Source organism: Hyperolius riggenbachi, chromosome 2, assembly GCF_040937935.1.
Source record: "Hyperolius riggenbachi isolate aHypRig1 chromosome 2, aHypRig1.pri, whole genome shotgun sequence".
NCBI classification, from domain to species: Eukaryota; Metazoa; Chordata; class Amphibia; order Anura; family Hyperoliidae; genus Hyperolius; species Hyperolius riggenbachi.
The window spans coordinates 88,615,037-88,642,378 of NC_090647.1; the positions used below are offsets into that span (position 1 = coordinate 88,615,037).

Genomic DNA, 27,342 nt, shown 5'->3' on the forward strand with positions numbered 1-27,342 from the left:
ACTCTAGACTGTAAGCAGCATTGGCGAGGTCTATCTTCTCTCTGCACAATGGATCATGCAGTCCTGGACCATATCGACCTTCTGGCAATTGTCACCTTGATGAGCGTCATACAGAACAGTAAGAATTCTGTTTCTTGAGGCTTGGAAACACACTAGGCAGAATCGCATATGCGTTTTCCATAGCTTATGCCTAGTACACACCATACAATTTTCTGTTACATTTTTCTGTTATGCTGGGAATGGGTCGATTCTGGCACTCGATTCTGCACCCGATCATTTTGCTCACTCGATTCTCTTATCTTTCGCTTGTTTTTCTTATCTTTTTTCAATTCACATCAATGAGAAATCGAGTGGCAAAACGATTGAGCGGTGATCGGACATGTCGGAAATTATCTAACCATCTAATCAGCTCAGAATCGAGCTGTGTATTCCCAGCATTAGATTTTCTGTTATGCTGGGCGTACACAGCTCGATATTGACGCTCGATTCTTCTTGATTCCACAGGCGATTCTCTTATCTTCTTCTTTTTCTTATCTTTTTGCATTGTCTTAAATGCAGAATTGAGCAGCGAAACGATCGGGCCGGAGATCGGACGTTTCGGAAATGATCTATCGAGCCATCTAAATATCTCAGAATCAAGCTGTGTATCTCTAGCATTATGCTGGGGATACATGGTACGTTTCTGTACAGTGTATCGACCAGCTCATCCGGCCAGCTGATAATATTCAGCTAGCCCGATCATGCCGCTCGACCCCCGCCCGCTCGATCCTCGCCTGCGGACAATGGCAGGAAATCGAGCGCTGATAAGGAAGCGCCGGCGGGGGCGAGCGTTAATCGATCCGCGCGCATGCGTGGAGGAGCGGGGACGTGGCATGGACGCAGCTGGGGTCGATCCGGCGGCTAATCGAGCCGCCGGTCGACCCATGTATCCCCAGCATTAGAATATTTTCTGTAAAGTACTGGTAGAGACTGGTCATTATCTCTGGTGCATTGTCTTCTGGTTATCTCCTGCAGAGTAGAACAATGCCTAATTGCTAGGCGGATAGATGGTTAGATAGATAATTTCCAACATGTTGGAAATTATCTATCTGGCAGGTAAATCTAATGCTGGGGATACACGGTACGTTTCTGTACCGTGTATTGACCAGCTGATCCGGCCAGCTGATAATATTCAGCTAGCCCGATCAAGCCGCTCAACCCCCGCCCGCTCAATCCCCGCCCGGCGGACAATGGCAGGGAATCGAGCGCTGATAAGGAAGCGCCGGCGGGGTCGAGCGGTAATCGATCCGCGCGGACGAGCGGGGATGCAGCTGGGGTCGATCCGGCGGCTAATCGAGCCGCCGGTCGACCCATCTATTCCCAGCATAATGCTGGGCATACACGGTTCGAGCTGATGGCTCGCTTGATAATTTCCGACCTGTCCGATACCCCGCCGGATCGATTCCGTGCTCGATACCGGCGGGGAGAACAATGGGAGCAAATGAAACGCTGATTAGCAGCGCCCGCGGGGACAAGCGGGAATCGATCTGCGCGCATTGAGCCACTGGCTCGATACCGGTGCATTCTCGAGCCGTGTATGCCCAGCATAATGCTAGGAATACACGGTACATTTTGTACCATGTAATCGAGCCGCTAGATCGATTCCGGTGCGTCCCAGCTCGTCCCCGCGGGCGCTTCTTATCTTCTCCTCATTTTCTTCCATTGTCCTGCCCGCGGTATCGAGCGCGGAATCGATCCGGTGGGTGATCGGACACGTCGGATTTTATCAATCGAGCCATCAGCGGCTCGATTACACGGTACAAAAACGTACCGTGTATTCCTAGCATAACAGAAAATTGTATGGTGTGTACCTAGCATTATGCTGGGAATACACGGTGCGTTTCCGCGGTCGATTATGCCGCCCGTTCGATTCTCCGCTCTTCCCCGCGGGCAATTCTCCTATCTTCTGCTCGTTTTCCTTATCTTTTTCCATTGTCCCCCATGCGGTATCGAGCACGGAAACGATCGGGCGGGTGATCGGACATGTCGGAAATTATCAATCGAGCCATCTAAATGGCTCAATCGAGCGGTACAAACATATCGTGTATTCCCAGCATTACAGTTTCCCAGTGAAAGCTAAGTGCAGATTCAGGAAGAGTTCACAATTTTTGTATGACAGATATCACGATTAAGTTGTTATTGGAATGCGACTGAAACAGTACTTGGTTAAAATAGTTGTGATTTTGCTTTTTCTGAAGAAAAATCATGAGCAACATACATTTCTGTGGGGCCGTTCATCACAAATTCTAGTGTTTTTAGAGGCTCGCTCAAGCCAAGTTCACACTAATAATGATTTGTAGCTTTATTGTCAAATCTTCAATTTGTCCATTAATTTATCCAGTGGCTTTGCAATAGGGGATGCAGAGATTGCAACTGCACTGGGGCCCCTGGTCCAGCAGAGCCTTCCTTCAACCGCTGTATTAGCTCTACATTGGTGCTATAGTGACAATGATCACCTCTTTATGAGTTTTGAATAGAGGTAAATATCTGTTCCCCTCCCTTGCTTTCACTTCCCTGACACTGCAGCTGTCCTCGGCAGGTTTTGGTGTTAGTTGTAAACAATGAGGTCCATAGATGATATGCTTTCCCATGAGAAATCTTTACCTTTTCTCAAATAGAGCATCAAGGACAAGGACAAGGGCATCTGTATCTGATATTGTGGTGAAACCCCTTCCACAGTGTGATGTCATCACCATGGCCCTGACAGTTTGCTGTCTGTGAACTTCATTGCATTGTGGGAAATAATGGCTGGTTCCAACTGCCAAGCAAGCAATATCTCCCTCTGAGCATGGAACTCTCAGTAAACACAGATCACCTGCCACGTTATGACTAAAGATGTCACCACCTTTTATACATTTCAGAAAGTAAATCGGGGAGAGGGAAGATTTTACAATAGGCAAATAGAGATGGCCCGAACCTCCGATTTTCGGTTCGTGAACTACTGCAAAAGTTTGGTTTGTGCGAACTTTCGCGAACCGCAATAGACTTTAATGGGGAGGCGAACTTTGAAAACTAGAAACATTTATGCTGGCCACAAAAGTGAAGGAAAAGATGTTTCAAGGGGTCTAACACCTGAGTTTTTGCATGGCGGAGTGGGATACACGCCAAAAGTCCCCGGAAAAATTCGGATTTGACGCACAGCAGCGTTTTAAGGACAGAAATCACCTTGCATGCTAAATTGGAGGCCTAAAGTGCTTTAAAACATCTTGCATGTTGTCACAAGCCCCCTAGTGGCCGGGCCACACAATGCCTTCCAATCGGTTTCAGCACACAGATCATGCAATCTATGGTAGCAATCGGTGCACAGAAACCGCTGGGATTTTGGCAGCAGACCGACTAGAAGGGAGCTTGTGAGTTACGGTAATACAACTTACACACTATTTCAGGGTATAACTGCCACCACCTCTGTTCTAATAGGACAGAGGAACCCACTGACTGGCTGATTCTAGACCTGCAAATAAAACGGTTAAACACGCTATTTTATCTAACTATCAACAATAGTAGTGACTCTTCAGAAGCCAGGGTTCAGTTTGTGCGGGTGAATAGCAGGGTAGCTGAACAAATAAAAGACATTAGTGTTGTTTATTAAAAATGCTATATAAATAATTAATATATACAGAAAATCATTAAAATCAACAATTATAGAGACATTAGTAGCCAGTATGAAAATAAAAAGGGAAGAAAATACTTAAGTTCATGTGGAAATATGTCCTTTCTGGGAAAACATATGCAGTTCTTTTGTTTCAGTTCAGGAGCAAAGTTCAGACAAGATGGCCGCTAACCACATGGTCCTCTGGCTAGCAGCAACATACTCTTGTGAAGATGGGATTTGGAGGACTGCCCCTCTCTGTATGCACCCTGGTTTTATGGAAGCTAGTTTTAGGGGTGGAACAAAGCCAGCCCCCTCCGGTTCACAAACCAATCACAGTTCATTCCCTCGGAGAGAGATTTAGGTTTAAACTTATAAAACGCTGTAATTCAAAACCGATGAATGCCACATTTGCGCTGATAACAGATTAATATTCCTCAGATTATGGCAATTCCTATGACATCAGACTTGATTAGGGTAGGGGGTCCAGTCTCTGAAAAGTTAAATAACTTGGTTGTAGTGTACCCTTGCCCCTCAAGACTGGTATCAAAAGGTTCAGCAAGAAACTACAAACCTAATGATACAACTCTCATAACTATCCTAGATACAGTATTCCATAAATAGGCAAAAAAATCATATACAGCATTCATTTTCTCTCTGCTTTTGACGGAGTCAGGCAGTCTGATCTCATGCTGAGTTTATTCTGTCTCTTCAAAAGGCAGTAACACTTGCCATTTGGGGCTTACTGCTGGAGAGCTTTCACACCTCAGTGTCACTGGCCAGGAAAGGGACTCTTTTGATCAAGTTAATTAACCACACAGGCCTTATCAGAGAGCATACTTGGCTCTCATGAAAAGAACTCTGCTAACACCTATGAAGACAACAAAGACCCCCTGGCTTGACTGCCTGGTATCCACAAACATAAGATTCGGATCTGGCACGTCAACGGCAATCGGTGCAGCAAACCAATTGCGATTGCGTTCTCTTTTCTCACGGCTCTTCCGTGATATGTGTATACATCAATCAGGTAGTGTAATTAGTGTAGTGCTTCACATTGACAGACCAAACTCACTGTGTAATGCACCGCAAACAGCTGTTTGTGTAGTGACGGCCGTGCTGGACTGGTGCGCACCATGGCGAGAGTGCAGGCGATAGCGGTTTTCAGGCCCATATGGTTGCTGGGCTGAGGTAGCTCAAGGACAGAACAACAGTGACTGTCCAGCTGATCGAATTTGGTCTGTCCACAATGAAACAACGACCTTATTATCTATCTTCTTGGGTCAGGTGTGCCCCCCAACCCCAACACACTCATTTAGCTGGTCATAGCTTCATTGTGATACGCAAGCCCCTTCACCGCGGCAAGGTAACGATCACGAAGGGGAATTGACACATGTATATGCCTTTTGTTTTGTTGTTGCAGCTGCAGTGCAGCCAGAAAAATTAGGCAGGCATGTACACGTAGCCAGAAAAATTATTATAGCGTCCACTGCTAGCAGCAGCCTTAAAAATTCAGGAATCCGCCTGGAGTCCTGGACCCTGTTGGTGGTGGCGGAGAAGGCAGTCAAGCGGCCTGCAGGCAGAGATACTGTGTGTGGGGACTGACTTAGTCTTCGGGCAGGCCTGACCATGCTTTGCAGACCAGGCATCTGTGGTCAGATTGACCCTTGATCCAACGCTGTGTGCCAGAGATGTCACCACTTGCCTTTCAACATCATTCACGGTACAGTTTGGGTATCGCCTTTTTTGAGAAATAATTGCGGCCTGGTATCTTCCACTGCGGTGTGTGGCTTTGCTTTTGTGTGCTGCTTTTCTTTAGGTGGTCATTCTATTGCAGTTTGTGCTTTGTAATCATGTGCCTTGGTAAGGTAGTTGTCCCTACGTGGGTCTTGGTCTTTCCACGGCTCCATTTTCGGTGGCAGAGAGTACAGATGGCATTGCTCTCATCTGAGGCAGACATACAAAAACATTTCCACACCGCTGAGCCCTGTGATGATGGCACTTTGGTGATGGCTGCCGACGGAGTGTTGTGTGGGGTGCCAGAATCAGAGCAGGAGGAGGAAGATATGTCATGCTTCTGTACGGAAGCTGAGGAAGATGAGGTGTTCTGTGTTAAGTAGTCAACTACGTCTTGACAATATTGGGGGTTGATGGCACGTGCCATCTTCTGAACACTGTACTTTGGTCAAGGGCCACACAAAATCACGACAGCGTGACCTCAAACAGACCTGCCAGGTGGCCTGCCTCTGGCTCTGCCTCTTGTTTTGTCCATATTGGGGGGATGAAGTGAAAGGAATGCACTGACTTGACTAATACAATATGCGGTTACACAGGTGCAGTGAAAAGGTTGCAGTGACTGCTGGTACAACAATGTGTAGTTACACAGGTGCAGTGAACAGGTTGCAGTGACTCCTGGTACAACAATGTGCGGTTACACAGGTACAGTTAACAGGTATGCACGGACTGGTATATAAAACAGCGTGCGGTCACACAGATGCAGTAAACAGGTATGCAGTGAATGGTATTACAAATGTGCAGCTGTCACACACACAGGTACCGTGAACAGGTGCAGTGACTGGTGGTATGTAACACTGCGTGCGCTCACGTAGGTAGGTGCACTGAACAGGTAGGTATGCAGTGATTGGTGTTACATATGTGCAGCTGTTACACGCACACACAGGTACTGTGAACAGGTGCAGTGACTGGTGGTATAAAACACTGCGTGCGCTCTTGTAGGTAGGTGCACTGAACAGGTAGGTATGCAGTGATTGGTATTACAACTGTGCAGCTGTCACACACACAGGTAGTCAGTCACTGAATGTGCTGGGCCTGGCAGTGGCACAGTAGGAATTACCAAGGGGCCAAGGGCCAGCTGCGACTGATGGACAGGGCTGCATATGCAACACAAGTGTCTGTGGGACACACACAAAAATCAGCAAAGAGCAAGTTAACAAGCCTAACAAGAGCCTAACTAAGCTTTCCCTATGTCTACAGCAAGTTCTCTCCCTTCCCTAATTACTGCAGCCACACGAGTGAGGGAAAAGGCTGACGCTGCCTGCGTTTTATAAAGGGGGTGGTGGGGCTCCAGGAGGGAGTGTAGCCTGATTGGCTTCCCCTTTGTTTGTTGACTGTGATGTAGAGGGTCAAAGTTGACCCTGATGATGTAGTATAGGGGGTGGGTCGAACTCGCATATAGTTCGCTGTTCACCGCGAACGCGAACCACTGAAGTTTGCGTGTGCGAAACGTTCGGGCCATCTCTATGGGCAAACTCTGAGTAAATCTATAAATTCATTTTTTTTTTTTTAAATAAGCAATTTTATTCATATTATTTTCACTACTGTTCCTCAAGGAAAAGTGAGAGGGATATGGAGGCTGCCATATTTATTTCCTTTTAAACAGTGAATATTGTCTGGCTGTCCTGCTGCTGAGCCTCTGTCTCTACCACTGGGAGCTGCGGCTGTCTCTCATTCGGCCACGGCTCCCGTTCTGCTGCATGGCCGCAGCCCAGTTTGCTAAGCTGTGTCATGCACAGCTCTAAGGATTCGGCTGCGTGCTGCAGAAATTTGCAGCATGCCGCTCAGATTTGCACCGAAGTGCGTTCTGGATGACAATCCATGTAATCTGAGGCACCTGGTGCACCAGGCGTTTGCCTGGAGTGCTGCGCGGGCAAGAAGGGAGCCGCAATCGCTTTACCTCCCCCCCTCCCGCCAGATGGTGTGTCCCCTCAGCTGGTAAACTGGCTTGTGGCATCTGATAGATGCACCGGCCGCAGCCCGCAGCTCACCTCTCCGGCCTGCGGAGTCTGTGGGTTCCAGCAGGCAGAGCAGGGTTATAGGAAAACGGCATCCGGAGCCCTGCACTGGAGACTATTTGAGTCTCCACTGCAGGGCTTTGGGCACCATTTTCCCATAGCCCTGCTCTGCCTGGCAGCGCAGGAGTTTTGCAGCCGGACTTGCTGCACTGAAGATCATTGGGGGAGCTACGTGCTGGAGGCTTGGAGAGGAGTCTTCTGTCAGGTGAGTAAATGTTTTTCTTTACAGGTGCCTCAATAGCACCAGGGCGATTAGGGGGCATTAATGAAAGGGGGGGGGGGCAAAAAAGAGGAGCCTACACATGCATCATTTTTTGCTGAAACGCTGCTGCATTAAGTGTATTTTCTGGTGAAATGCTGCCGCATTACGGTTCTCTCACCTGGAGTGACAAAATGACTAGAGGCTCCCCCGCATGTAATATACAGACAGTGTTTCCCTGTGCAGCTCTCATTCAGGGAAACGCTGCAGATTTGGCCCGGATTCGGGCTCAGTGGAAATAGGCCCTAATACTACAAGCCATAGACCCTGAACAAGCATGCAGATGAGCTGCTCTCAGGGCCGGATTTTCCATAAGGCTCTGTAAGACGCCTGATCTGATAATGGAAAGGAAGCTGAATGCCCTCCCCTAGTGCCTGACTCCTTTCCTCCTTCCCTATGCAGAGTGCTCGGTGGAGCATAAATGAGAGGTTACTTACCCTGCTCTCAACATTCCACTGACAAGAACTCCCTTCATTCGGGGGCAATGCTAATGGACACCGGCCGTTACCTATGTCAGGCAAGGGAAGTAAGGGAGAAGTTTGCTTTGCAGTTTGATGGGGGGTTTGTAGGTGCATGGAGGGAGAAGTCTAAGGTGCCAGGACATCTGTGCCTATAGGCCCCTGTGATGTAAATCCGGTCCTGCCTGCTCTGACTGAAGTCTGACTAGATTAGCCACATGCTTGTTTCAGGTATGTGATTCAGACACTACTGCAGATGAAGAGATCAGCAGGACTGCCAGGCAACTGGTATTGCTCAAAAGAAAATAAATATGGCAGCCTCCATATACCTTGCAATGCAGGTTCCCCTTAGGTCCGGTTCAGATGGCCGGCTGCCGATGCCAAATGCTTTTCTGCTACCGAGCAGGGACACGGAACTGTGAACGCTAAACACTACACACAGATCCTCGGAAAAGGGGATCGACCGCAGTGCGAAAGACAGCAATGGACAGTAAACGTAATGAGATGACAATGCCATTCATCTCAATCAAGTCTGTACTCTTTGCTTCCAGGTTATTAACCTCCCTAGCGGTAAGCCCGACACAGTGTCGGGCTAGCCGCCGCAGGGGATCGCGTGGCTCCGGGAGGATTTTTTAAAATAAAATTTTAATTTTATATTCTTCAGCTAGCACTTGGCTAGCTAACTATGCCCCCCAAGTGCTTCCGGTCCCCACCGATCGCCCCCGATCGCTGCCGCAATACATACCCCCAGGGATGCCGCGATGGTGCAGCCTCCCAATCAGCTCCAGGCTTCGTTATGGGGATGATCGGGACTGCGCATGACATCATGACGTCGATGACGTCATGAGGTCATGTCCGATGGTCGCCATAGCAAAAAGTGAGGCTAATTGGGAAGCTGCGGCTCTCGCGGGATCGCAGACGGGTAAATATTGCCGGCGGCGATCGGGGGGTCAGAGAGGTGCTGGAGGACTTGCCGCACATTGTTAGCTAGCCTAGTGCTAGCTAACTAATACAAAACATTTTTTATTTTAAAAAATCCCTCCCGCGGGCGCAGCCACTGCATCTGCGTACCGCCAGGGAGGTTAAAGAAAGATTCTGAAAAAGAGAAGTGAAAGAACTAGCCACATACAAACACATTAGCCAAGCGCTAGTCGCTAATGGTCATCACTATCACTGATATTCATATGTTGTGAAAGGCCTCTGTCTTCAGGCTTTCGCTTTTTTCAACCAAAATAACTATGAGTCGAAAGCCTGAAGACAGAGGCCTTTCACAACACATGAAGATCAGTGATAGTGATGACCACTAGCGAGTAGCGCTTGGCTAATGTGTTTGTATGTGGCTGGTTCTTACCAAAGCAATGTGATTTTTTTCCTCAAATGCAAATGCCGGTCCTGCAGCATTTTGGAGGCAATTACGCCTCAATATAAAGTATAGGAAAACTGTAAACCGGCAGAAGATGTCATCGGAGACTGGAGGAAGCCCCAGGTACATATAAATCCACGGCCGTTTCTAGAATTTTGCCCCCTGCGGCAAACTTGTGAGGATGCGTTCCCTTTCCCCCTCCCCCACTCCGATTTGGAATGATCGCACAGCACCCAACAATTGCCTCCCTGTCTCTCCTGCCTCCCCCCCCCCCCCCCTCCTCACTCACTGTCAGACTCCTCACACAGCACAACAATAATTATTGGCCAATCAAAATTATATTTGTGTATGCACCCTCAGAGCTGTTTTTGGCAACACATCCTATTTTGATTGGCTAATGATTGGCAAACATTACCACTTCCATGTAGAATGAGAGCTTCCCTACACAATCTGCTCATAGTATTCAAAATCAGTTTGCCCTCATACTACACGGAGATGGTAAAATTGGCCAGTGATTGGCCAATCTAAATTGGATGTGTGTAGACACCTAGTCTATTTTGTGTTGCCAAAACATCTCTGACACCTCAAGGCATGGGCACAAGACCTCTGAGACAGGGAACACACTTGACTGTTTTCTGCACAGAAAAACTGAGAGCTCAAGTTAATCAATGGGTTCACACATGATATGTTTTATGCGCGCAGAAAAAAAAACTGACATTCTGCATTATGATTCTGCACATTTTGTCAGTTTTCTCTATCAATTACAATAGCTGCTGTGAAAAAATGCTCGCGTTTTCCTGCATAGAAAAAAAAGTGTGCAGAAAAACGCGTGCAGAAAACTGAAAGATAAGTGTGTTCCCTGCCTGAAGGTGCCCTGTGGACTCAGTGGCGTAGCTCAGTGTTTCTCAACATTTTATTGGTATGTACCCCTTTTAAAACCCTGTCCTCCACAAGTACCCCCTAGCATAGTGAACATTATCACAGGTACCCCTTCACAAATATATATTTAATTATAGTACATGATAATTGGTTGTAAACCATTTCCAAGCATTTAGTATTGCTTTTAATTAGCTAAAATACTAATTTGGTGTTTAAATAAGATTTAGCATTTTCTAAAAAACTCTAAATTTGTTATTCTTGGTTAAGTATATCAAGCCTGAGTACCCCCTGGAACCATCAGAAGTACCCCCTGGGGTACGCGTACCACACGTTGAGAACCTAGGGCGTAGCTAATAAGCTATGGGCCCCGGTGCAAGCTTTACATTGGGCCTCCCCCAAGTACTCTATTCATAACAATTGCTACGGCGCACCAAAACCTGCTAAGGACAAACTCAGTATTAGAGGTGCAAGAAGGGGATGGGGAACAGTTTGTTGATGATTACCACTATTCAAAAAATCTATAGAAGTGATTATAACTAGCACAGGACTAATTAAGAGCTAATACTGCAGTTGAGGGAGGACCCCTTCAGGTCCCTCAGGCCTCACGCACCCCTATTGCTAAGCCACTGCCTGTGGTAGACAGATGGTTTGGGGGCCCTTTCACATGCATTTTGATATGACATTTGGAACCCATGCAGTTTGTAAGGATGCCAGCGCAGTAATATAATACTTGTAGTCCAGCCACGTAATATGGCTTTTTAACCACTTGAGGACCCACCCTTTACCCCCCTTAAGGACCAGCGCTGTTTTAGCTGATCTGTGCTGGGTGGGCTGTGCAGCCCCCAGCACAGATCAGGGTGCAGGCAGAGCGACCAGATCGCCCCCCTTTTTTTCCCACTAGGGGGATGATGTGCTGGGGGGGTCTGATCGCTCCTGCCTTGCCTGGGTGTTGCGGGGGGGGGGGGCACCTCAAAGCCCCCCTCCGCGGCGAAATTCCCCCCCTGCCTCTCATCCCTGCCCCCCCTGGCAATCCGGGCTGCACAGGACGCTATCCGTCCTGTGCAGCCAGCGACAGGCTGTCCCCTGTCACATGGCGGCGATCCCCGGCCGCTGATTGGCCGGGGATCGCCGATCTGCAGCAGCGCCGTACAATGTAAACAAAGCGGATTATTTCCGCTTGTGTTTACATTTAGCCTGCGAGCCGCGATCGGCGGCCCGCAGGCTATTCACGGAGCCCCCCGCCGTGCGCAGAGGCGCTGAGTGTCATTTGTTTTGCTAGATGCTGTAACTCCTTTTTCTATTGCCTGAGGAAGCGAGCACTGACCCGTGAAACGCGTTGCTTTGCTTTATCTGGAGTCCGTTAATAAATAGACTGAATGTACAGTCGTGTTGTGTCTGCTTGGAGGGGGTAAGTCCACCACTGCCTCCTCTAATTACCAAGTTTTGGCTTTTAAGCTCCTTTAAAACCCCTTTTATCCTTTTGGCGCCTCTGTTCTCTTTTATATAATATTGTATCCACCCTTGGTGGAGGGTTGCGACCCTTTCTACTATCTACAGAGAGCGACTTCTTATTCCTGAGTGGGGTCAGGATAATCTCCCCACCTGCCTTTACAGTGGTTGCCTATTGGTGACCCATGTTTGTGAGTATAACAACTATTACTCTTTGTCATTACCCCCTTTGTTAATACATACTACACTATTGGGGCTCTTGGTGTTCCTCTGTTTATCTCGTAGGCAACTGGTATTATTCTAAAAGGAAAAATCCATATCCTTCTCAGCTTAGGTTCCCTTTAAGCAGGCCCCACGTATGTTCTATGTACTCATCTGTGTTGTTTTCCCCAATCTTTCAGTATTCTTTGCGTATAAAGTTGAAATTGAATCTAAGAATCAACATTCTAAGAGCTTCCAGAGGACCGGCTCACTCGCCTTCGAAAAAGTCTACACAGCAAAGTGAGTATTTGAGAGCATTAAGTGTCGCCTTGAGGTACCAGTTACTGGAGTGACCCTGATTTCCAGACACTCCCCCTGCCCACATCAGTGTTAGTCTTGCCATGGAGGCAAAGGGGGCAATTGCCCCAGGGCCACCGATCTCTGCGGGAGCCAGACCGGACCACGCCAAATTGTCTCTCCCCACTGCTCCCTGGGTGTAGCAGAATTAATCACTCACAGGCTGTCCCGGTGGGCGGCGGCTTCACCATCCGTGCACTCTTATGCTATTGTATGCTGGATCCACACCATACAATTTTTCGGCCAATTTACATGCCCAAACGATTATTTCCAGCATGTCCGATCTGAGGATCGATCGACTTTATGAGCGATTTTATGACCGATTTCCATAGGAACTAACGGAAATCGGTCATTAAATCGCTCATAAAATCGATCGATCCTCAGATCGGACATGCTGGAAATAATCGATCGGGCATGTAAAACGGCCGAAAAATTGTATGGTGTGGATCCAGCATTATTCTAGGTACACACTATGAGATTTCTGGCAGATTTACTGTCAGATCGATTACTTCCACCATGTCTGATCTGATTTCCGATCAATTTCCGATCATTTTTCGATCGATTTCCAACTGTTTTCCATTCACTTCTATTGGAAATCGATCGGAAATCAGATCGGACGTGTTGGCAATAATCAATCTGACAGTAAATCTGCCAGAAAATCTTATAGTGTGTACCTGCATTAGCCACGCTGTCTGCCTCTTCTCTGTCCAGCACAAGTTTACACCCAACAAGTGCTGAAGAGGCAGACAGCATGGCTGAAGGGACAATTAGTGAGTGATGAATGCTGCTTCAGGTGAGGGGGCTCCGGGTACTGACCATCGGGCGGTATGTGCCCCACCTTCCTCATTGTACGCCATGCGTGACATATACCATCATGCCATGCTGTGCCCTCTTTGCTCAGTGTTTCACCTACCTACATAATATTTGGTTACCCTTTTCTGAGGCTTTGCATTTGTAGCTGGGAGTTCTGGTTATACAAAGAGTTGGCCACACCCTGAATGATGGACGTTCTAAGGCCACTTTGACATGGGCAGATGTCAGCATTGCATGCATTGCATGCTTGCGGATCTACCAAGCTTGTGCATGAAGCTGCGAGCATCGTGGGCGGGCCCGAGAGCTGGAGCTGGGGCTGTCCTGTAGATAGAGCGGCAGCGGAGTGGAGTGGTATAGATTGCCTGCTACCGGCATCACATGGGTATGAAGCCGCATGGTGAACTGAAGAGGAAGTGAAGATTCATGTATCACTGCCGGGTTGGATAGCACTCCCCTTCTGCTCTGCATTATGTACAGGACCGGTGCTCTGCCAAGAGATCTCTGCGCAGCAGAGGCGGGCTAAGGTCCTCCAGCACCCAAGGCTGAGACACCAAAGTGCGCCCCTCCATCCCTCCCACCCCAGCTGTCACACACTGATTGCTATTAGACTAAGAGGCGCCACAGGGCCCACAACCTCCCCAACACCTTAATATCTAGTTATCTGGCTTGCAGTCACTGCCATGTATCCCCTTTTCTTATTTCTTTTTGCTTCATACACAATTAGGAATGACAGCTGAATGAATTGTGCGCCCCCTGCTACACTGCGCCTGAGGCTGGAGCCTCTCCAGCCTATGCCTCGGCCCGGCCCTGCTGCGCAGGCCTGGCCCAATGTAGCTACACCCCTACTCATTTACCATGGAAAGTGTGGTGGCTTTTTAATTCTAGAGGGAATGATATAACACTATAAGCAGGTGAACAATGTGACTACTGCCAGGATGGTTTCTAGGCCAATTTTGCTCCCAGGAGGAGGGTATAAAAATTGCCTTCTGCTTCTCCCCTCCTGGGCTCGAAAACATTATTTGCAATGTGGTATTTAGCTCTCTAGTCTAGGTATCCAGGTATAGGTGCACCTGTATAGGTAGCCAGGTATAGGTGCTCCCTATATAGGTATCCAGGTATAGGTGCCCCTGTATACCTGTAGGTAGCCAGGTATAAGTGCCCCATTATAGGTAGCCAGGTATAGGTGCCCCAGGTATAGGTAGCCAGGTATAGGTGCTCCCTATATAGGTATCCAGGTATAGGTGCCCCTGTATAGGTAGCCAGGTATAGGTGCTCCCTATATAGGTATCCAGGTATAGGTGCCCCTGTATACCTGCAGGTAGCCAGGTATAAGTGCCCCATTATAGGTAGCCAGGTATAGGTGCCCCAGGTATAGGTAGCCAGGTATAGGTGCTCCCTATATAGGTATCCAGGTATAGGTGCCCCTGTATACCTGTAGGTAGCCAGGTATAAGTGCCCCATTATAGGTAGCCAGGTATAGGTGCCCCAGGTATAGGTAGCCAAGTATAGGTGCCCCAAGTATAGGTTAGCCAGGTGTACTTGTCCCCAATATAGGTTAGCTAAGTATAGGTGCCCCCAGTATAGGTTAGCCAGATATAGATACCCCAAGTATAGGTTAAACAGATATAGGTGCTCCAGTATAAGTTAGCTAGGTATAGGTGTCCCCAGTATAGGTTAGCCAGGTAGAGTTGCCCCCAGTATAGGTAGCCAAGTATAGGCGTCTCCAAAATAGGTTAGCCAGGTATAGGTGCCCCCAATATAGGTTAGCCAGGTATAGGTGCCCCCAGTATAGGTATCCAGGTATAGTTGCCCCCAGTTTAGGCAGCCAGGTATAGTTTCCCCCAGTATAAGTAGCCAGGAATAGGTGCTCCCAGTATAAGTTAGCCAGGTATAGTTGCCCTCAGTATAGGTAGCCAGGTATAGGTGCACCCAAAATAGGTTTGCCAGGTATAGGGGCTGGGGAGGGAGGAGCAGCAGGCACATGATCTCAGCTGCAGGGAGGGGGGCCCGACTCCTCCATACCTCTCCTCAGTTCCCCCATCTGTGCTCCTTCCTCCATTTAAGAGATTTATGGACAGTAGCGGGAAGCAATCGTTTACTTACCCTCCCGGCTCCATGTGAAGATCACATGGTGCTGAGCTTGTCAGTCTTCAGCGCCACTCAATATTTCCGCTAATCAGGGTCGCTACAAATCTCTTGAATGGAGGGAGGACCCAAGGAGAGGGAGGGAGGAGTCGGGGCCCCCCTTAACTAAGCTGAGTACCCGTGTGGCCGGAGAAAGTGCACGTGCTTTCCTGTGGGCCCTTTCACACACATCTGCTGTGGGAAATTCCTGCTGGTTCATCTAATAAATGTCACGCCTGCCTTGCAGTGCAGCAGCGGACCCTGGAGCACTACATCATTATAATAAGAATGCAGTATGGCTCTGACATTTGTGCACCCAGCCTAATTGTATTCTACCAGAGCAGTGTCGTAACTAGCAGTAGCATGCTGATTAGCATCAGGATTATAAAATGTTAAAATCATGAATAATCCTGCAACTGTGACTTAACTCAGGCATTATATATATATATATATATATATATATATATATATATATATATATATATATATTATATATATATATATATATATATATATATATATATAGTGAGAGAGAGACCAAGCCTCCTCTTGCCCGGCTGTCACGCTGATTAGTAGTGAGCAAGCAGCTGTAGCTTGCTGAGGACAAGATGAGGATCTTACATTTATTTTGAAATGAGTTGACGCAGCAGGTGTTTCCCCTACTTTATATATCAAAACCTGTAGCTTTTTTTTAACAAAAGTTAGACACAATGAAATGCATACAAAATTGCAATTCCAAAAACACAAAGACATGCAGATTTGCACATGGGAGAAAACTCATGGAGACAAGTGCGCTCTCAGCCTTAAGCCACTTTTACACGCTCAACAAAAGTATTTTGCTATAAACAACTTTACAAATGACTATGATTAAAAAAGTTGGAAAGATACGTCTTGGCGTGCAAACGACTGTTATACACACAGAACGACTTGACGGACGACTTGACGAACAATTATAATTGTACATATCGTTACTCAACTGGTGAACGACTAATATGTTCTAGTTAGTAATGGAAGTCATTGAAAAGTTGTTGCAGACTTCTGTACACATTGCCATGTTGGACACAACTTCTCTCAGTCGTTCGTCAAGTCAATCCAACAGTTGAATTGACTTGAGCTGCGTCTTATCAGTCGTTGGGCGCCTCTTATCAGTGATAACGCCTTGCCGTTTGCACGTCTTTTACTTGACAAAAATCGTCCAACTTCTTCAAGATGTTTGATAATCGTGCATTTAAAAAACTTTTGCTGAGCGTGTGTATGAACCTTTAGGAATAATTCACATTTATCTATTTGTGTGTAGATAAAGATACAGCAGTCACTTTCCTGAATATTTATGCTTTTGAGGAAGGAAATGTAAACATGCATGAAGAAGCTATTATAGGAAATGACAGGCCAGGCTGCATTTAATGTTCTAAGGAAAATATTCATAATGCCTAGACTGCTTTTTGCATTGTTATCAACCATTCCTGAGTGTCTCTTTATTTTTTATCTATTTTTCTTAGCCAGAACTGCATTGATGCATACCCCACATTTCTTGCTCTGCTGTGGTGTGCCGGTGTCTTCTGTAGCCAAAGTGAGTTATATCATCATCAGTTTCTGCTGGACTCTATTGAGACTCTGGCGCTAACCTGTTTTGCACCCTCTTGAACTGCTAGGTTTCAGATAGGTTGCAGTAAACTACGCCCACACTATTCAGCCAATCACAACGCTTCATGCTGTAGAGCATTAATGTCAAACTATGGCCCATGGGCCAAATCTGGTCCACAGAGCCATTCAATTTGGCCCCCAAGTAGTTTCCCCACTTTGCATTACGTTTGGCTCACTCAGTCTAGACCAGTGTTTCTCAACATGTTATTGATATATACTCCTTGTAAAACCCTGTACTCACCAAGTACCCCCTAGCATAGTAAACATTATCACAAGTACCCCTTGACAAATATTTTTTTTAATTCTAGTACATGATAATAGGTTTTAAATGATTTCCAAGCATTTACTATTGTTTTTACTTAGCTAAATACTAATTTGGTGTTGATCAAAATAAGATTTATAATCTTCTAAAACTCTAAATTTGTTATTCTTGGTTAGGGTTATGGTTAACCTTAACCATCAGACTTCAAGCAGGCCACTGTACTACCCCTGCTCAAGAAACCCTCCCTCGACCCCTCGCTACCCTCCAACTACCGTCCTATCTCCCTCCTCCCCTTTGCCTCAAAACTCCTTGAGTGTCTGGTTCACAAACGCCTGACCCAGTTCCTCAATGCCAACTCACTGCTAGACCCACTGCAATCTGGATTTCAGCCTGCCCACTCAACCGAAACTGCTCTCACCAAAGTGGTCAATGACCTTGCGTTAGCTAAAGCTGAAGGTAAATACTCCATTCTCCTCCTTCTTGACCTTTCAGCAGCTTTTGACACAGTAGATCATCCCCTACTCCTCCAGTCCATGGGCATTCACGATCTTGCCCTGTCCTGGCTTTCATCCTACCTCTCCAACCGCTCCTTCACGACCGCCTTCAATGAGTCCTCATCCACCCCCAACCACCTCTCGGTGGGAGTCCCCCAAGGTTCGGTCCTTGGCGCCCTACTGTTCACCCTATACACATCCTCCATTGGCAAGGTTATTTCCTCCATGGGTTTTAACTATCATATGTATGCAGATGACACCCAGATCTACCTCCACACCCCTGACATATCCACCACTAGCATGGACAAGGTCTCCTCCTGTCTATCAGCCATCCCCTCCTGGATGTCCGCTAGGTTCCTGAAACTAAACCTAGACAAAACGGAATTTATGATCTTCCCACCCCGGACATCCATAAACCTCCCAGATGTGCATGTCACTGTTAACCACACTACCATTTACCCTACCTCTCAAGCCCGCTGTCTGGGTGTCACCCTGGACTCCGCATTCTCCTTCACTCCCCACATCCAAAACCTCACAAAGTCCTGCAACTTCCACCTTCATAACATCTGAAAGAGTCGCCCTTTCCTGACCTCTGCCACCACCAAACTCCTCATCCATGCCCTCATAATTTCCCGCCTTGACTACTGCAATGCCCTGCTGTCTGGTCTCCCTATGACCCGTACAGCCCCACTGCAGTCCATCATGAATGCGGCAGCCAGAATTATCCACTGCTCCCATCGCTCCACCATGGCGGATCCCCTCCTTGAATCCCTCCACTGGCTTCCTATCCAGTCCAGAATCAGATTCAAGATACTGTGTCTGACCTACAAATCTGTCCACAAAACCTGTCCAACCTACATTTCCGATCTTACTCAGGGGTACACACCTAGCCGCTCACTCCGCTCTTCCAATGAACTTCGCCTAACCGCCCCCCCCCCCGCATCACCCAGTCCCATGCACGCCTCCAGGACTTCTCAAGAGCTGCTCCAACACTATGGAACTCCCTACCTCCACCCATTAGGGCAGACCCCTCCTTCAACATCTTCAAGAAAGCCCTCAAAACTCACCTTTTCACTCTGGCCTACTACCCCTCACAAGTGCTCTAAACCCACAGCTGAACTCTGGTCTCCTACCTCTCGTGTCCCTACCTATCCCTTTAGATTGTAAGCCTTTGGGCAGGGTCCTTCTCCTTTTGTGTCCAACCTGATCATGCACCTCCATTACTGTGCACCCATGCTAGGCATCTGAGTGAACCTAACTTGCCTAATCTTCATGCTCCCCTCCAGTGACTGACTAAGCATTACCTTGTATTCATACTGTGCTGCATGATCTGGTCTTTCTTGTATTCCTGTATTGTCATATTGCTGTATGTCACCCCTAAATATTGTATGTATCCCTTTTTATTGTCCAGAGCTGCGTAATATGATGGCGCTTTATAAATACAATAAATAAATAATAATAAGTATATCAAGCCCAAGCACCCCTTGGAACCATCAGAAGTACCCCCTGGGGTTCGTGTACCACATGTTGAGAACCTAGGCTCTAGACCACCATGGAAGCTATATCGGAGGTGAAGCTCTATATCACTTGGGAAGCAATATGGGGGAAGGAGGGAGAAAGCACTAAACACTAGGAAACTGTACAGGAGAGAGTGGGGGCCACAATACACCAGGAAACTGTATAGGTGAGGGAGGGGGCCACTAGACACCAGGGAACTGTATAGGGGAGGGAGGACCACTAGACATTAGGGAAACATATAGGGGAGGGGGGGCACTATACACCAAGAAACTGTATAGCGGAGGGAGGACCACTTGACACCAGGGAACTGTACAGAGGAGGGCCACTAGACATCAAGGAACTGTATAGGGGTTGGAGGGGAGCCATTAGACACCAGGGAACTTAATAAGGGAGGGAGGTGGCCTGTAGACATTGAGGTTGGCATGTGACTAGGCCCCCTGCTGTAGAGGGTGCTGTAATTGGAGAACTGTTTCCTTTGAGGTTTACTGCTGGGTCCCCTAAACTAGACTAGCGTTGTGACACTTTGGCCCTCATTCAATTCACTTTTTCCCCTAGAAGATCAATTTTCATCTTCTGTTCAGAATATCAAACCAAAAAGGGGCGACAAGTCACATTCATTCTTACCTAGGAGAAAATGTTAAGGTCTTTTGTTATAACAACTTCACTTCATAACAAGTGGTAGAGTCTATTCACGTCTTTGGAGCCACAGAGGGTGCTTCTGCTCTGCATAATGAGATGCAAATAAATCAGAGATGACACATGATTATCCAAAATCTGTATGCAAATTTTATGCAACTTGAAAATGGACCAATCGAATTCCACCATTCCTATATGTAATAAAAAAAACATAGAGAAAAGACTGGCACTAGATGCTAGTGAGCTGGCCACTCACTGGACTGGGTACCAACAATTCCGTGCTCTCATACCAAGGTCATGCAATCAAGGAATAGAGGGTTGAGGCACTGTAAATTGCGAATAGGTACCTTTAAAGTGAACCTCCAGACTAAAAATCGACTCAGCAGCACTGGAAAGGCCTGGTGTTTCTTTAACTGTTTCACAGCATCAGAACTTTGTTTCTCTTATACAAGCCTCATTTTTAGCTGCACAGAAAAAAACTGCCCGGGCATTTTTCCCCTAATGCTGTGCAAAGCATGATGGGATTTCTGATGTTGTTCTCGTTCTGCTGTTTTGGTGCATTTTTTTTTATTTTTTTTACATTTTGAATTTGACATTTGAAGCCTAGCGCATGCAGCTGGGAGGGGTTATCAGGACACAGGACAGTTGGAACTGTGTCTCCTGCTCCCTGTCACCTCCTTTCAACCAAAAAGATGGCTGCCCCAATGACAAAGATGGCAGCCCCCATGAATCACAAACATTTGCCTGTTCTTTTAAAATGGGGTGGGTAAGAGATTATATTACCTATCTATTCTAATTAACATAACTAATGTAACTTAATGACAGTATGTTTATTTAGGCTGAAGTTCCCCTTTAATCAACAGTGTACAGACATTGGGATATGCAGTGGGGGTGAAGGAGGCCTGACAGCCGTTTCGCTTTCTGTACACTGTACACTGTTGATAAAAGGTATCTATTCACAATTTACAGTGCCTCAACTCTCTACTCCTTGATTCCTATATGTAATGCAGAGTGGAAGTGCCAGTGAAGCGTTCTACATTACCTCCTTCTGACAGCAGGGCAGGTCCTCTTCAGTCCTCTTCACTGCACAAGCGCCTTACAGCCAATCACCATGCAGCTTCCATCTCTGTCACATGACATGCAGGGATGGAGATACATGGTGATTGGCTGTAGGGCACTTCTACATTCAGGCTAGGTGCACACTTAGTAGAAATGCAAACGTTTCAGAAAACTCTGCGTTTTTGCCGCTAATGGAAGTCTATGGACCGCAGGAAAAAAAACACATATGCGTTTTCTATGCATGCGTATCCAAAAACGCTGGTTTTGTTGCATACTATGCAAAAAACGCATCAAAAACGCACATGATGAAAGTCAATGGTATGCGTTTTTCATGGGTTTTTGTAAAAAAAAATTGTTTTGTGATGTATTTCCGCTTCCTGTTGTCTACTTAGTTATTTGCATAAAACGCAATTGTAAAACACAGAAAAACAAATACAAAACACATATGTTTTGTATATGCGAGCCGCAAACGCAACCACTTGAAGAGGAGCTGTTAGGTATAGGGTCTCAGAGAAAAAAAACACATATATCAGTAGCTAAATATTGGCTCTACTTACATTACATATGCATTTCACTGTCCACGTTTGGATTTCACAGAATTTTTATATAGTATTTGCAGAGATTGATGCTCCTGACAGCTCATGGCAGGTTCCATGTTTGTCTGTCTCCTATGAAGCCAATTGTGATGTCATATCCTCCCTGCTTCCTGATGATTTGACTCACAAAAAGGATCCTAATAGACAACACTACTGTGCAGTGAATATTAATTAGCCATGTGGCTAGGAACAATAGCGGACTCATGCCGTATACTCTAACGGAACATGTGCCCTGTGATTTTTCAGTGCTGTGAGTTTAGGCTGCTGTTACAAGCTGCTGTAACATGAGCCTGTAACTTCTCACTGTGAAAGCAGCCTTAGGGCTTGATAGGGAAATGAAGGGGATGACCCAAGGTACTGCAGTGGGGAGAAGAGGCAGCCCCAGAATGCTTTGCAGTATCTGTTATGCGTGCTGCCGGCCTCCTTTCGGAGCTAGGGAATAACCAGCCTTGCTGTTCAGCACACATCAAAGTAAGAGAGATTTTTAACTTCAGTATTGCCTTTTTGGCTTCCTTCAAAACTGTTTAACACAGGAGAATAGAGGTTTAAATTAGCTTTTGCAGCCTGCCAGTTACCCTTTAAGGACCAGGGCTGTATTGGCTGATCTGTGCTGTGTGGGCTCTCCAGCCCGCAGCACAGATCAGGATGGTGGCAGGGCGATCAGACTTCCCCCCCCCCTTTTTTCCCCACTAGAGGAATGTCCTCCTGGGGGGCCTGATTGCCGCCCCTCTGTGTGGCCGAGCGGGGGGCTCCTCAAAGCCCCCCTCTGCAGCGATATTCCTCCCTCCCTCCCTCTCCCTCTGAGCGGCACAGGACGGCAATCCGTCCTGTACCGCCTCTAATAGGCTTTAGCCTATCAGATGCCAATCAGAGGCCGGGGATCGCCGATCTCCTCTGTATGATGTAAACACAGGGGATTTCATCCCCGCGTGTTTACATTTCGCCTGCGAGCTGCGATGAGACGCTCGCAGGCTGTTCACGGAGACACCCTCCGTGAACTGACATGGAACGGCCGCTCGAAGTGGTGTTTCCATGGAAACACCACTTCGACCTGCTGACACCTATCGGCGTTAGGCGGCCGTTAAGTGGTTAAAACACATGCAAAACGCTTGAAAAACACATCTGCGGTAAAAAAAAAAGCTGATGCAAATGCACCAAAAATGCAGTAAAAATGCACACACACAAAAAAGGCATGTGACTTAAAACGCAGCCTTTCATGTTATGTTATGTGTGCACCTACACTAAAGAGGAATGAAGAGGCCCTGTCCAGTCCCCAAAAGGAGGTAATGTGTACTGCTCTGCTGCCGCTCTGCATTATGTACAGGAGCGGACCCCCCGGCCTATAACGGAGGTTAATTAAATATTGTGATGTCACCCAGATGAAGTTAAACGTCTTGTTCTAATTGTTTTTTGTGTATTCCTGTTCAGCACTTGCAGCCTTCGCTGGTCTCATGTTCTTATTTGTCCGTCAGAAGTACTTTGTGGGATATCTGGGAGAGAAGACACAGAGGTAATAAATGGCACATGGCCACTAACACCGAAAATCGTGCTCAGCATCATGATTTACTCTATTCACAAAATGAGGTTTGCACTGCAATTAGCATGTGATCGGGTGATTTTCTACATCGAGGCCCCTTTCACATATACCGTGTTATGTCGCTGTGCAGTACGCTCCCCCGTCACAAGGGCAATGAAAGTCTATGGAGACTTTCATACTCACGCTATGCCTAAGGCTGCTCAAGAAGTAGTCAAATTTAAAGCAATCCCATCGCATAGCGCTTCTGTTCCTAATGCTGGCTTCTGCTGATGGCGTCATCAGCAGGAGCCGTCACAGGGAGCCGTGAAGGAGATGAGAGGTCTGCGCTCGCCCTGGGAGCCGATGGATTAGGTGAGACAAACTGCCGCTAATTGATTTTACAACAAGCAAACTGCAGCGAGTCCCTGTGGAATAGGCCTAGTCAGGTCTATGTTGCCGGTGCACAATCCCTCTGTGGGTCACCACTCCACACACGGTTCAATATAGTAAATACGAAGGAGGCACTCAATTGGCTTCAAACTTGCGTTTTATCAAATCCCAGTAATACACGACATGTTTCGGGGCATATCCCCTTCATCAGGTGTACATACATTGAATGGCACACAGTGAATAATAAATAGAAGTATGTATTTATTCACTGTGTGCCATTCAATGTATGTACACCTGATGAAGGGGATATGCCCCGAAACATGTCGTGTATTACTGGGATTTGATAAAACGCAAGTTTGAAGCCAATTGATTGCTAATTGATTTTACACAGAGGAGGAGGAGACGCGGAAGGGGGAGGGGGGAACTGGAAGACCACAGAGGGAGACTGGAAGGGAAATAGGGACACACAGGGGGGTGGAGGGCAAAACAAAGGAACAGGAGGGACACAGGGGGACCGGAGGACCACAAAGGGGAATAGAAGGGGCACAATGAGGCAAAGAAGGACACATGGGGACACACAGGGGGACTGGAGGAGGACACAGTAACATACGTTACTATGTAACTAAGGGGGCAAAGGAGGACATAGTGGGACACACAGGAGGACAAAGGGGGACAGAAGAGGACACACAGGAGGAGCAAAGGAGGACATAGTGGGACAGAAGGGAACACGGGGAGCAAAGGAGGACACGGGAGACAAAAGGGGACACATGGTGGACAGAAGGGGACACAAGAGGACAATGATTGGGGAGAACATCTATAAGACGCTCCTGGAACATTTACGCTCCAGGGTTAGCATATATATTTTTTTCCCCGGCTTTTGCCCTCTTAACCTTTTTCATCCTCTCCTGGCACTTAGGCGCTCTCTCCCCCTCCTGTATACAAACCTCTTATGTTATGTTGTGGGCAATTTGAGGCATTTTGCCTCTTTCCAGGGATGATCTTTTAGACATACAATCTTTTTATACAATTAACTTCTTAATCTGTTCTATAATCTTAGCTTGTTTGAACATTTTCTTATGTATCCATGTATAAAATATATTTGTATATGTCCCCTTTAAGGTGATGGCTGTTTGAGGTATGGGGTGGAGCCTGTTTCTTCTCCCACCTACATAAAGCCTTCCCCTTTCAGGTTCACTTTTAACTATGACTAAGGGCAGATTGTAGGCCCGACACGCGTCAGTTGAACCCTGTGGTTTTATTGCCATGTCATGTGGAATTTTTTGAATAAAGAATTACAGCATTTTTCTACCAGTATCTGGTTTGCGGATCCTTCCTTGCACATCTGAAAATTGGTTTGGCTGTCCTGGTCCTGCACCTGCTGGTATGATTTGAGGGGGTTGAGCGTTTTGAACTTTCCTATTCCTCTTAACCTTGGTGCATCTTCTATTCCAGAGTGTCTTACATTCCAAAAAATACTGTAAGTCCTGTTTATTCCACCCTCTCAAACACCTTACCCACCCCTTCCCCGATCCCCCATAGAACAGAACAGGCTGCTTGGCAGAGGGCTAAGCAACATGATGTACAAGGACTGGTTACCCCAAATGAACAGGGAAAATTGATTTGATCTTCTGAAGCCTTAAAGGGACACTTAAGTCTGTGGAAAAATATTAGTTTTACTCACCTAGGGCTTCCAGCAGCCCCCTGCAGCTGTATTGTGCCCACGCAGACTCCATCAGATGCTCCTGGCCCCGCCGGCAGCCAATTCCGGTTTTCGGCGACAGGAGCCGACAGCAGCGAACGCGAGTGATTTTTTGCGTTCCCAGCCACAATAGCGCCCTCTATGCTGCTATATGATATATACTCTATGCTATAGCAGCATAGAGGGCCCTTTTTTGGCCGGGAACGTGAATTATCACTCACGTTCCCAGCCTGTCGGCTCCTGTTGCCGAAACCGGAAGTGGCTGCCGGCGGGGCCAGGAGCATCTGATGGAGTCTGCGTGGGCACAATACAGCTGCAGGGGGCTGCAGGAAGCCTCAGGTGAGTAAAACTCATTTTTTTCCACAGACTTAAGTGTCCCTTTAAGGTGTCAATTAACAATACAGTTTACTAAATGATTGACCACAATTGTTTTGGCCCACAGACTTTCCGTAAAATGATAAGCAATCTGATCAGATTAAGGGCCCTTTCACACTGGCGTGGTGCGGCGAATTGCCACACTGCTACCGCAGCCTAATGTAACCCTATGGGGAAGTTCATACTTCCCACGTTGTGGTACGCTGCGCCGGAAGTGCCCAATTTTACGCTAGTGCAGAACTACATTACCGTGCGGGATCCATGGCAACTTGCGGCGATCTGCTAAATATATAGAAAAATCTCAAATTTATCATAACTTCATTAAAAGACCAAGGTCAATTACAAAACGTAATAATACACACCACACAAATCAACTTCACAGGGGACATAGTGATAACTCTACAGCCAAAAACACAAATTGTGTAAATTAAGATTCAGATTGTCTTCTAAACATGAACACTTGAACAGATAATGTGTCAAAGCTCACCAATTCAGAAAAACATTGGAAATGACCCGTGCTGGGCATTTCGTGGCCAAAATTGCAGTTCTTCAGGGGATCCGTGAATTACTGGAAACTGTGTTGACCGATGATCCAGTGTAAAGTTGACTGGCAGGTCACTTTTGGTGGGTGTAGATCTGATCTGTCCTGGTCAGGAGTCACCAGAGACATATGGTGCTGCAGCAAGACCTGCAGCGATCTGTGTCGGCCCAGATGTCATGTTACTCTATGGCGATGCAGGGTGTTTTAAAACATCGGCGTTGCAACAGCACGGCGCGCATTCGCAGAAGCATATTTTTACAATACGCTTCCGCTTTCCTGAAGCAGGAAGTGACCGCAAGCGTGCGTCACTTCCTGCTTGGCTGGTGGTTAGACAGGGAACACCGTGTACTAACGCAGTGTTCCCTGAAAGCCTGTTGTTGGCTGTGCGATGCGGTGCTGAGGAAGCGACGCTTTACTGACACTGGTTTGTAGTGTGAAACCAGCCTAAATGAATCCTTCTGAAAATCAGATCAATGGATCAATAAATGATTGTTTGTTGTTGATTGGCACCATTAAATGCGCACCTAGCCTAGGTCGCTTGTAATGTATTCTTCTGCCATGTGTGTTCTGTCTTTCAGCACTCCTGGATACATATTTGGAAAGCGTATCATATTTTTCCTTTTTGCGATGAGTGTGGCGGGAATCCTGAACCATTACCTCGTCATCTTCTTCGGAAGCGATATGGAGATATACATAAAAACAGTCAGCGGAACGTTCTCCCCTTTACTGCTTATTCCATAACTGCAACTCAGCTACAAGTGCCACCATTGTAAAACTTTAATGCCATCATAAATGTGCGTAATGTGTAGCGTTTAAGGTAGAATAGTTCCGTTAGATTCCATTTATTTGTATCTTCCCTTCCCTAAATAAAGATTACAGTTATTGATTTGTCTCGTGTGTGCTTAACTACTTAACTACTTCAGTACCAGAAATCTCCGGTCCCTTAAGGACTAGAGACTTCTGGGCAAAAAAACGGGGCACGAACACGTCTCTCTCGACGTTTGTGTCACTTTCCCGCCGCTGCAGTCCCTCACCCTGCTGTCGATACGACAGCAGAGCTCCATGAGCCATCATACCGACAGCAGGACGAATGGGCTGCAGCGGTGAGAGAGTGGCGCGATCAGTGGTAGTGGCAAAAATATGCAGCACGGTAATTGAAATCTACGCCCTGGCAGGGATAACAGGCCCCAAACAGGATGTAGATTTGAATTAGCCCAGTCCAGCGGTTAAGGTGTGTACACACATCAAATAAGGTGCACGACCAACACCACA

General features: G+C 47.0%; 1 protein-coding gene across 1 annotated transcript; it reads left to right on the plus strand.

Moving 5' to 3' along the window:
• ALOX5AP (arachidonate 5-lipoxygenase activating protein) lies at window positions 1–26,956 on the plus strand. The gene is made up of 5 exons (XM_068265018.1): window positions 1–118; window positions 12,247–12,346; window positions 16,840–16,910; window positions 22,978–23,059; window positions 26,649–26,956. The coding sequence occupies exons 1-5, from the start codon at window positions 49–51 to the stop codon at window positions 26,809–26,811; spliced, it is 486 nt and encodes a 161-aa protein (XP_068121119.1). The 5' UTR covers window positions 1–48; the 3' UTR covers window positions 26,812–26,956.
• Window positions 26,957–27,342: the final 386 nt, after the last annotated feature.

Excerpts from the sequence above, each read along its gene's own strand:
- ALOX5AP (XM_068265018.1), top strand. The coding sequence starts at position 49 with ATGGATCATGCAGTCCTGGACCATATCGACCTTCTGGCAATTGTCACC. Across the intron at positions 16,911-22,977 it reads CGGTGTCTTCTGTAGCCAAA|CACTTGCAGCCTTCGCTGGT; the intron begins GTGAGTTATATC and ends ATTCCTGTTCAG. Across the intron at positions 23,060-26,648 it reads CTGGGAGAGAAGACACAGAG|CACTCCTGGATACATATTTG; the intron begins GTAATAAATGGC and ends TCTGTCTTTCAG.